This window comes from Pseudorasbora parva, chromosome 21 (genome assembly GCF_024679245.1).
Source record: "Pseudorasbora parva isolate DD20220531a chromosome 21, ASM2467924v1, whole genome shotgun sequence".
Taxonomy (NCBI): Eukaryota; Metazoa; Chordata; class Actinopteri; order Cypriniformes; family Gobionidae; genus Pseudorasbora; species Pseudorasbora parva.
In genome coordinates this window covers 39,098,415-39,110,649 of record NC_090192.1, presented here as the reverse complement: position 1 = coordinate 39,110,649, position 12,235 = coordinate 39,098,415, and the positions used below count along the sequence as shown (strand labels likewise).

General features: G+C 40.1%; 1 protein-coding gene across 1 annotated transcript; it reads right to left on the bottom strand.

The window, feature by feature from the left end:
• Window positions 1–2,374: 2,374 nt before the first annotated feature.
• Window positions 2,375–11,945, bottom strand: ush1gb (Usher syndrome 1Gb (autosomal recessive)). The gene is made up of 4 exons (XM_067429779.1): window positions 11,107–11,945; window positions 6,730–7,180; window positions 4,905–5,471; window positions 2,375–3,523 (listed from the first exon to the last, which is right to left on the bottom strand). Exons 1-4 carry the CDS (start codon window positions 11,268–11,270, stop codon window positions 3,239–3,241), a joined length of 1,467 nt encoding a protein of 488 aa, XP_067285880.1. The 5' UTR covers window positions 11,271–11,945; the 3' UTR covers window positions 2,375–3,238.
• Window positions 11,946–12,235: the final 290 nt, after the last annotated feature.

Genomic DNA, 12,235 nt, shown 5'->3' with positions numbered 1-12,235 from the left:
GTTGACTCGCTCATGTGTTCAGCAAAGCCTTCTCTCTCTCTCTCTCCCTCTCTCTCTCTCTCTCTCTCTCTCTCTCTCTCTCTCTCTCTCTCTCTCTCCCTTTTACTCTACTTGGCAGAAGACAAAAGAAAGGTTTCAGCAAAAGAACGATGGGTCAGAGAAAAAAGAAAGAAAGAAAGAAAGAAAGAAAGAAAGAAAGAAAGAAAGAAAGAAAGAAAGAAAGAAAGAAAGAAAGAAAGAAAGAGAAAAGCAGGAAGGATGTGAGCGATTCTACACAGTGCACTGAATACAAACAACATTAAAACACACATACATGAAATAACTCAAACACAGGTCAATTCGCAACTGGTAATAATGACTAGTTTATTAAATTAACATTTTAACACAACTATCCACATTTGTCACTGAAAATACTGGCATTTGGCTACCCTGAAAATGTGAGGTACATATTTATTTTGATTTTATAGGGTGAAATATGACCTGGCATAGTTAGGGACAATCATACAATATGATAAATATATTGTGAGTATTATAAAAAAAATATGCAAGACTTCAAAAGATGAGAGGAAAAAGGCACAGGAACAAATAAAGCATTACTACCATAAATGAGAGATGGGATAGCAGTGTAGCTATACGTATAGATGAAGATGGAGTGTGTTGTACAGAGAGATAAAGTAACAAGAGTTATATCAGCTTTCAGCATGTCAGCCTCTCAATCCTGCTGCACACACACCCATAAATGAGCAGATAGCAGAGGAACACAGTCTCCAGAACAAACATGCCACCTGCTCGACACAGAACCGTACAGAACATCAATACAACTGTACAAACATCCGGTGGCCATAAAGACATTCCACACACACCCAAACTCCAGCCATCTCTCAGCGGGAGTCAGTATAACATACAATGACTTTCATCCGGAGAATGCATACAGTAACTTTCCCATAAGTTAAACTGCAATGTGCTTTCAATAATGTCCTATATACACACACAACTATAAACATAATCCCATATATAAAAATTCAGTTCCAAATTGCACAAATGATATAATGTTTGCATATACAGTAAGCGACAAGGCAAGTTTGGATATATCTGACCTGGATGTTTGATGTTAAAGACTAAATGTTTCTGCTTAAATGCTTGAAATTAAGAGATGAATAAAAACATAATTTAACGTAATCTGAGAAAATTTGTGGAAATTAAAGCCCTGATACACTATATTTCCAAAAGTTTTGGGACGCCTGCCTTTACATGAGCTTTAATGCCATCCCATTGTTAATCCGTAGGGTTTAATATGGAGTCGGCCCACCCTCTCTAACAGCCTCAGCTCTTCTGGGAAGGCTTTCCTCAAGGTTTAGGAGTGTGTTTATGGGGATTTTTGCCCATTCTTCTAGAAGCTCATTTGTGAGGTCAGGCACTGATGTTGGACGAGAAGGCCTGGCTCTCAGTCTCCGCTCTAATTCGTCCCAAAGCTGTTCTATCGGGTTGAGCTCAGGACTCTGTGCAGGCCAGTCAAGTTCTCCACACCAAACTCCTCATCCATGTCGTTATGGACCGACGCTTTGTGCACTGGAGCGCAGTCATGTTGGGACAGGAAGGGGCCGTCACCAAACTGTTCCCACAAAGTTGGGAGCATGAAATTGTCCAAAATGTCTTGGTATGCTGAAGCATTAAGAGTGCCTTTCACTGGAACTAAAGGGCCAAGCCAACCCCTGAAAAACAACCCCACACCATAATCCCTCTCCACCAAACTTTACACTCGGCACAATGCCTTCAGGCAAGTCCCGTTCTCCTGGCAACGGTCAAACCCAGACTTGTCCATCGGATTGCCAGACAGAGAAGCGTGATTGGTCACTCCAGAGAACATGTCTCCACTGCTCTTCAATGATTCAGGGTATCACAATACTTTTGGCAATATAGTGCATATAGATTTTTGCTCCATTACTAGCAAATCACATTCTCACATTTAAGCTGGGCTGCATGTGGCAAAGCCTCAATTCCTGGTGTGAGTTGATGTAGTTGATCATTCAAATTATTATTGCAAATTACTCGAATTTACAGTAGTCCTAAAAATACAGTATCCATATGCATGACCATGCACAGAGTGAATCAGGAACCTCAATGTGTTGATCCCCGTGCTGGTAAATAGCAGGTCAGATTAAGAGTTTATGCCAATTATACCACAAAACAACAAGGGCATTTATAACTGCATATTGACTGAATTCTCCAAATAGATCAATAGATAGATTTGTGAGCAAGAAACAGTGCTGCATAGAAAGTCATGCGAGACCATAGAAGACCTGTAGTTTTTCTCCCAGCCACAAGGAGGCAGTTGTTTTCCTCACTCATGCGCACACACACACACACACACACACACACACACACACACACACACACACACACACACACACACACACACACACACACACACACACACACACACACACACACACACACACACACACACACACACACACAGGCTCTGTTCCAAATGCAGAGGTAAGAAGCATTTTAAACATGTGAACTGCATTGTGCAACCACATTTTACTTCTGCAATGTCGTGGATTTTAAAATGAAACGGCTATATTAATATTATTCAATAGCCTGCAAAGACGCTAGCAGTAAAACAGTCATTTCAGAGAAAGAGCAAGTTTTTTTTCTCATAAAAATACAAAGCCAAAACATCTTTTATTTGGAATAATATGAACATAAGATGCCTGTGAAATGATGTGAATGCACCTTAAGACCGGGGATGCACATTTTGTAAACAGGGTCAGTTGAGGCATCATTGACATGAGAAGAAAAGGGGTTCTAAAAAGTAGGCAGTGTAATTATCATAGCATTATTATACTGCCTCCTAAAATACATCGTTTTGGCTTTCAGACAGCATGGCATGTACCCTTTGCAGAGAAATAAATCCTGGAATGCAACGAGCTCAGAGAACAAAATTCATCCAAAATGGTGGACAAGATGAGAGAAATGCTGGTTATAAAGTACTGATAAAAAATACTCCAATTAAATAGATTTACTCCATACTTGTGTGTATCATGTATCAGCTGGGAGTCAAGTCTCCCATGCACTTTGCGTGAGAAGCTCTATTTGTGTACCAAGTTTAGTTGCTGCCAATGAGGATACAATTCAGCTAGGATGCTGCCTTAAAAAGCAGTCACCTAAGCAGGCAGCAAGGGAGTACACCATGTTTTGGAAAAGTCAATAACAGACACACACACACACTCTTTTACAGAATAGTGTCTTGCATGCCGCCAGCTCCATCGATAACGCGGTTGCGTCGGCTGCACGTATCCAGAAGTTTTTTGCGAGGTCCGAGTGGGATGTGGATGCTAGTGAGGTCCTGCTCAGAGCATAACAGCAACGCCTCCAGGTCCATCTGCTCTCGATTGAAGATGGACAGGAAGTCACTCAGTCCCTGAGATGCCAGGAACACTTCCAAAGGAGCCGACGATGGCTGTAGTTCGTCATCCTCCTCCTCCAAACCCAGGTCTCCTTCCTCCCATGGCAAATCCTACAGGACACGCACATATTAGACCACACCAACCTTTACTTAACAGGTATGCATACATATTAAAGAAATTATTATGAATTTTAAAGAAAATCATAAAGTCAAGCAATTTGTAGGGTTGTAAAGGTTTCTGGTAAATTTCCTGGAAAAAGTTTTCCACAAGTTTCAGAAAAAGTTTTTCAAAAATTCTGGAAAGTTTCTGGAAACTTTTCAACACTAACCATTTTGTACTAAAATAGGGCTCTTTTCTGTTCCAGAATGACGCACAAAGGTCAATAAAGAAATGTATTTTTGTAATTGGAAGACTTTGAATGGCATTCACATCTCCTGCCCTGAACCCCAATGAACACATTGGGGATCAGTTGGAAATACATTAATAGGGAAATGGTTACAGCTTCCACTCTTCTAGGAAGCTTTTCAGACACAGTCTGGGAAAAAGTGTCTATTAACTTCAATCTTGAGGAAGCTGTGTATTTGTGTATGTGCGCTAGTATTCTTTTGAACAGATCAGTATTGGAAGTGGACAAAAGGCATCCTAGGGAGATTTATTGTTTCGGACAAGCTGGCACCTATTCCCAACGTGGAAGGTCACAACGGCCTAATTCAAGGGTGAAAGCGTGGAGATGTGCATCTGATTATCAGTCAACGAGTGGAAATGTACTATGACTGTCTATTTTCTCTTAGGCAATCAGAAACAATATAACCTAAAGTTAGACCTTGGGAAAGAGTATAATGGCTATGCAAAATGTATGTATGGGAGAGCACGGCCTACAAACTCCTTGTAAGACTTGAAACTGATTAAACTGCAAACTATTCTTCAGTAAAAGAGGTTTTCTTTAATTAAAGACTCTTGGTCTTCATTCTTCACAACTGGTCTTGGGTCCTAACCTGTTGTTCATCAGTCACATAAACTGTTGTTCTCCAACAGAGCAAACACTCTTCCACCGTCTTTGGAAATCTTGACCGTTTAGAATTTGGAAATGTAGACTGTGAGTTATGTCACAAAACATCCAGTGCTAGGCCGTGTCTGATTGGGATACCAATCACTGCGGTCATGTTCCAACATCTAGTGGGAAAGTTTAAGAGTGGAACCTGTAACCAACTCTCTATTAATGCCCCTTGTACTGAAATTAAATGTTCAACAAGCATATATGAGCTTGTTTTTTTGATGTTTTTTTGGTGTTTACATTCTGGCCATGTAGTGCAGGGATGGGTAACCCCACTGTCCTGTAGAGTTTAGCTATATCCCAAATCAAACACAATCTTGAAAGTTAGATTGGGGATGGAGATAAACACTGCAGGACCTCCAAGACCGGAGCTGCCCATCAAGCTCAGGTGGTAGAACAAGTGGAATCCATATAGTATCTATTTATTTAGTTTGTACCTGTAAATTCCTCTCTTGAAGGCTCAATGAGCTGCCTATGCTGACTTCATCAAGACTGGGTGACCGTAGTGGCAATCTCCCTCGTAAGCGGACGTTTGGGGCTCGTCCTACTGGTTCACTCCCCACCACGCTGCCCTCATTTTGTCCCATTCGGAAAAGCCCATCAGTCACATAATTCCGACGGAATACCATGGTACCGAGTCCTGGGCGGTTGAACAAAGAGTCCCGGCCGGAATCAGTACTTATTTCGGAGTATGCAGCATCATACAGACCTGGATCACTGAGTGCCCGGGAAACAGTGTCTACCTCATCATCTTCGTCTTCCCTAATGTCCTGTTTACCAGAAAACATGTTACGGATGTTGAGTCGAGGATTGGACTGCTGGCGTGGGTTGACATATGTACCCTGTTTCATGAACATGACGTCGTTGCCCAGCTGAAGACCGGAGAGCGAGCGAACACTCCTTCGGCCATCTTCGGAAATCTTGAATGTTCCATCACTTTGCTTCTTCTTCTCAAGACGCCGCAAAATCTTGGTTCGGCCTCTAGTTGTTGACTGAAGCGTTGCCTGTAAAGACAAATTAAAAAAGTATTCCTTTAGTGAACGTGTTATCCAAAGTAGTGTACAGTAGTACATTTATATCAGGGGGACATTGAGCATCCTGGGCCGTTGGACAAGGGCACAATTGTGATAACTCATGGGATGGGGACCGAACTAGCAAATGTTGCAATCTACTGCTCATTGTTTAACAGAGTTTGAGTATGTAGACACCCCCTTCTAAGACTTTTATAGCACCTTGTTTTAAGATGCATTTTGGTCGATCGGATCACATTTAGACGAGAGAGACACGTATACATGATATTTCTTTCTGGTTCAAATTTCTTCAAGGGGAGGGTCTATGGGCGGGTAAATGTATGGCTTTTTACAGATCTTTCAATCTAATGGACAAACTATGCACGTGTCATTTACATAGGAATGCACACGGACACAATGGAAAAACATTTGGAGAGCAGCAGCTTTCATTTATGCTCAGATAGCTGCGAAACCATGCCAAACACAGTGAGTGCATTTAAGAAATCAGGAATAGTGAGAGAACACTGCTTGGTACAGTTTTCATCTTCAAACCAAACTTAGGTCTTCAACCGAGAAAGTATAAATCCCGTCCGACTAGTCTGCTTACCTATATATTTACGCATTAGGTCAGTAGACGGAGAGTAGGGGGTGTTTTGTGACTGCTTGAATGCATTCGACTTCATGAGTATCTTGTGTCTCAAATGCCTTTTCCACTACCCCTGGAAGCTGTCGAAAGTGGACAAGCTCAAAACACTGTAGATCCATTTACACCTTTATTTAGCATTGTCCACTTGTGATCTGTAAGACCATAACACATCTTAATACTAGGTGTAAACAGGGCTTAAGTAACAGGTTTTCATATTTAAGCTATATTACTATGAGAACATAAAATCAAGCATGAATCTCCATATTAGGCAACTATTTCAACTCAAATTCAGTTGAAATTCAGAAATGCAGTCTTATTGGTGACATACTACACTCTTATTCAGGGGTGTCCAAACCTGCTCCTGGAGGGCCAAATGTCCCTCAACCTGCCCAAACACACTTGCCTGAAAGTTTTCAGTGATCTTGAAGACCCTGAATAGCTAGTTAAGGTGTGTTTGACTGGAGATAAACTCTGCAGGATTGTGGCCCTCTGGGAGTAGGATTGGACACCGCTGCTTTTATTTACCCAATGGTTAAGCAAAGGTTTAATGTTGAGTGTTGCTGCCGGTTCGATGCCCTTTTGTACCCATGAGTTCAGATACAGTACCTGTGAGTATGTCATGTTGGAGTCGAGGGTGTTGAACTGAGGGATCCTTCGGCTTAAGGTGCTGCTGAAACTGCTGTAACTCATTGTGTCCGACGTGTCCATCGCAGCGCTCTCTCTCAAGAAATGCTTCTCCATGCGTTCGTGATGTTTGCGCTGGAGCTTTTCACAGTTCGTAATGCGTTTCTCTGCATTACGGAAGGCACGGTCCTTCAGTTTGCTCACCAGTTTGGGGTTGATGGTGATCTGTTTGGCGGCGATGGAGTCCAGATATCGCACACATTCCATGTGGCCCCTAGAGGCCGCCATGTCCAATGGCGTGTGGTAGTCATTGTCCAAGCACCACACATTAGTGCCAAAGGACACCAGAAAGGACAGACAGTTCAGATGGCCGTTAGCTGCCGCCAGGTGAAGGGGAGTGTTTCCCCAAATATCACATTTATCTGGATCTCCACTGTGGACCAAATAACAGAAGCAATAGTGGATTGGTTATGTCTAAATATATTCTGCTGATTCTAACACAGTTTACATGGTCAAAATGAGTAATTTATGGATATGGTTGTCAGTAACTGATGATAATACTAATATCTAAAGAGCAGGATGGCTGAAGGCCATTATACTCTTATACGGTAGGGGGCGTCTGAAAGAGTACAGAATCTTTAGATGAAAACACAGGCGAAGAATAAGCAGAAGCAAGCAATATCATATGTAAGCAGATGCATATGTAAAATAATGTGATCACCAACATTAAACAGCGTATAAATCAACACTGCCTAATGTCACTGAATGAAATGACGACACAGGATGAGCTACAGGACTGTGAAGCTCTGGGGGTGTTGATGGACTCCATCTACTTCATCTGTGTTTTGGTCTTTGACAAAAATGTTTCCTTAGCTTTTTGCTAATTTTATTTTTTATGAAGCTTACCCACACTAAAGTGTTGATAAAAAAAGAATGCATGAAGCTAGAATAAAACAGTTTTGTTGTTTAAAGGCAGAGGCTCTGTTCTTTCTTTTGATATATATCATGTTCAGATATTCACACAACTAAATATTCTGGGGGCCATGAAACTTGTAAAAATGACCAAAAATGCTGGCGGGCAACTTTTTTCACGTTGGCAGGGAAAGAGTTAATACAAATTAATAATGGCTCCTGGCTAATGCTGATAATCTCAAAATGATCACATTTTATGATGATTGTGCACATGTGGAGGTCGATGCATGAGTACATGCATTCATGTTCTCATGTGTGCTGAGGTGTTAATCTGAATACGTAACATGATGCTTGCTTTACAGCTCCACTTACCCACTGTAACACACATGTACACACACCTTACACACATTATACAAACTGCCTTTGTGACTCACCTCTCGAAGTCATTAAAAACTGTGCACCATGTAATGCATTCATCATCTGCACTAAAAGAGACCTGCAGTATTCATTACCAACCATACTTTTACAGACTTTGTTTCTTCTTGTTTCATGCATGAGATGCGATGCTGACAATTTAGAACAAGTGCAAATGAAATGAAGTCCAACAGACCATAGATGATGAAATTATGCTGCATATTTCATATGCTAAGGTTCATAAGAAAGTTCTCATGTCAGCAAAAAATCAGAAAAGAATTGCTGCAGTGAAAATGGCTACCACTGCAAGGGGACCAGCGCAAACTCTGCATGGTTTTATGGGACCATGTGGGGTCACAGGATTGAAATACTACAGAAAGCAAAAACGTGAAAGACTGAGGAGCATAATGGTGCTGACATTCAAGTTAACAAAAGGCCAGAGTCAAGTGGCAGAGGAATAGCCCTAATTCATTATATTGACCTTTAACTGTGAACATTACCATCTTTCTCTCTGTCTGACCATGTGTAAAATCCCTCTCTCGATGAATGTGCATGAGGCGGTGAACTCTCAAGCATTACGCCCGAGATGTAGCGCAGACATGCTGGAGCCGTGATGCTCACTTGGTTGATGATGCCAAGTCTGCTTTTGTCAATACTTCCAAGTAAAAGCATTTTCAGCAACAAAAAAGTGTATTCCTTAGCTCTGTTCAAAATAATTATGAAATTGAAATTGTGCACATTTTTGTCAATTATTTATTTGTGCATTGTGTACAATTGTATTTGGATGACATCTCCTCTCCAACCACCGAGTCAATTTAATAATCTAATACACACTTTTTATAATCCAATCAACTCCCAATGGATAAAATCTAGGGCACGCCTTTATTTTTTAATTGAATGTCCTGTTTTTTATAGAAATGCATTGGAAATATTATGCAAGTACAATGGGTGGCAAACAGCGTTTCACGTCGATGCAAACGTTACTAATCCGTTCCACAGAATTACATACGTGTTACCTCAAAATCAGCACGCACGCACGCACGCACGCACGCACGCACGCACGCACGCACGCACACACACACACACACTATGACTCAAACTGCATTCGCCTCTTTCAGTAACAGATCTGATGCAGAACACTAATTCGAGAACAGTGAGGGTGTTCACAGAGCAAAACATTTAGCTTCCATTATTAACCTTGTCATGAGATAAGAGCCAGGTTATTTAGATCTAATTACCTAATGACTTGATAAACGGTACAATGCTACAGCTTCCTCCTAAAGCAAGAGCCTCCAAAAGAAAAGCTCACAGGAAAAGTGAAAACAATGTTATTATTCACTTTCCCTCCTGCTGTTCCAAAGACATACGATGATTTTTATATTAAAAGAATCTTCCAGCAGCCCTTTTCATAAGTAATATAACAGCATGTAAACATCAGCAAGATTATTACAGTGTGCCTTTATCTGCAACTCCTTGCATGCAGAGTTCATTATGCATTATAGGACGAGTTCTTTTAACCATTAGTAAGAGAAGACGACAGAAAAGCATCGCTCAAGACAGATGCATTATTCTCCTGGTGACCTTTAATTTAATTAGCCCTGGGCAGTAAATATGCAAATAAAACAATCCAGATATCCATCAGCTGTGTGTTGGACTTAATGATCTCGGTGCAGATGTGATCTGATACAGGAGAACACAGAACAGCCATCCTGGTAATGAGACGCTATACGCAAAACATAACTAGACCTGAGAGGGCTTTATATCATATTAATTATTTTAAAAATGTATAAACTGTTAAAACTACCTTCTTCAAGTCGAATCAAAGAATTTAAAGGCCTTACAAACAAACTGATGCTATAATCACTTAAAGTTCCACAAAGAAAGTTTGGTTAAGGGGACGTAGTTACAATGGACTTACACATTATATGTACAATATTATGCATAATTACACTCCGCTAACCATCAACCAAACCCTAATCCTACCCTAACCCTATAGTAAGTACAAATTGTAGTTAATTATATAATGACATTGTAATAATGACAGCTTAAAATAAAGTGAAACTGCACTGGCTAATATTATTAAACTACATGTACTTTCTGCTTTAGTTGCATGTAAATATGCATAATTTACTGTTATTACTGTACATGTAGTAACGTGTAACTATACATCACCTTAAAATTAAGGTAACACTTTAATTTACAGCATCATTGCTACATTTGCCAGAGTAATTACAGTAAATTATGCAAAATTACATGCAACCAACACTGAATCAAACCAAACCCTATAGTAATGTAGTTGCTTAATATTTACTTAGTATCTATGTAACAAAGCCACCTTAAAATAAAGGGTTACACTTTATTTTAAGGTGTTATAGCTACAGTGTAGCCTAATTATATATTTAAGTACTGAGTAATATTAATATGTACTCACAGTAGGGTTAGGATTCTGGTTTGGTTTGAGGGTTATTACTATGGTAAGTACATGTAATATATGTAACAATGACACTGTAAAATAAAGCGTAAGCTTAAATGAAAGTGTTACCGGATTTTTAATTATTTTTATTTCTGTTTACTAAATGCTTAAAAGAAAAACAATACACTAATCAGCAGTATGTAACAATATAACACATCATCTCTGAAAAATATTGCATTGTTGAGGGTCTCAGGGACCCCTGACATCAAAAATGTATATTTTTAAGACATTTTCACATGCTAAGATTTTCAGATTGCTTTACACAAGTTTAATTACACTGCCATTGTTATATTTTATTTGTGGACAATGTTTTTAGTTACTATACTAGATAACAGTCCAGTTATGAAAATAAATGCCTACAGTCTCTAACAACATGCTGGATCAGCGAATATTACAACAACAACAAAAACGTATTATTTTCACACATACAGCATTTGTAGTATCAGTTTAAAATTCAAGTGCATATTAAAAAAATAAATGCATCAATTAAAACATATTAAAGCATAAATAATCAATTAAAAACATATACATTCTACATGAATAATTCATGTTTCACTCACCCTCGTGCCACCAGCAGTCTGAGCGCGTCCAGGTTGCCGTGGTGCGCGGCCCAGAGCGTCGGCGTCATCCCATCCTCATCCGGCGCGTTCAGCTCTTTGCGCGTCGCGTCTTTCAGCAGGTGCAGGTGCCCGTCTCGGGCCGCCCGGTGGTATTTGTCGTTCATGGCGGCGGCTGAAGCCTCTACCCCGGCTCGCGGACGCTCATTTGGCGTGTGTTTTGTTGGCGTGGTTTCACGTGCGCTTCTGGCGTCTCCACTCGAGCGACTGCATTCACGCTCGAGCGGTTGCTATGGGAGGAGACCTCCTGGAAAGGCCACGCCCACTTCCTCTCAGCGCACACCTGAGAGATGAAGTCACACCTGCGGTGACACAATCACCTACACTCTGCTGAATGCACATTAGAAGAACAATCAATATTGATGCACGATACATAACACAGATTTGACACGAATGCAAACACTCATCAGGACACAGCATGGAAGCTACATCCTGAATTTATCCATAAGTCTCTTCTAACAAAGGCTTTATTTTATTAAACCTAAACACAAAACAGTAATATGATATATTATTAAAATGTAAAATAACGGTTTTCTATTTATAATATATAGTAAAGTGTAATTTATTCCTGTGATCAAAGCTGAATTTATCATCATTACTCCAGTCTTCAGTGTCACATGATCCTTCACTAATCACTCTCAGATGAGGATCTGATGATCAACACACATTTATGATTATTATCAGTGTTGAAACAGTTAAAACATTTGATTATTAGAAAGCTTAAAAGAACAGAATTTATCTGAAATAGAAAGTTTTGGGTCAGTAAGACCCATTTTTCTGGGAGAAAATAAATTAATAAATTAATTCAGCAAGGATGCATTCAATTAATAAAACGTGACAGTTGTAGCGACTCAGGCGAATCAAACACACAATCGCCAGTTACCTTTAACAAATATGTTTTGAAAGTGTGCTGATGGACAGACCTTCCCCCAACACAACAGAGAAGGATTCTTCAGCTACCCTGGAAACCATCTGATAAGATCTTTTATGACCGGAAAGAATGTGGCCACATGAAGTCTTATACACAAAGACTTTAAGACACAGAGCTTTTGCCTCAAATTATAGACAAACC

What these genes read in the sequence shown, in the direction of transcription:
- ush1gb (XM_067429779.1), bottom strand. Translation starts at nt 11,270, where the DNA reads ATGAACGACAAATACCACCGGGCGGCCCGAGACGGGCACCTGCACCTG. An exon ending in AGACTGCTGGTGGCACGAGG is followed by an intron (nt 7,181 to 11,106) that starts GTGAGTGAAACA and finishes TTTGGTCCACAG; the next exon opens with TGGAGATCCAGATAAATGTG. An exon ending in TTCAAGAGAGGAATTTACAG is followed by an intron (nt 3,524 to 4,904) that starts GTACAAACTAAA and finishes CGTGTCCTGTAG; the next exon opens with GATTTGCCATGGGAGGAAGG.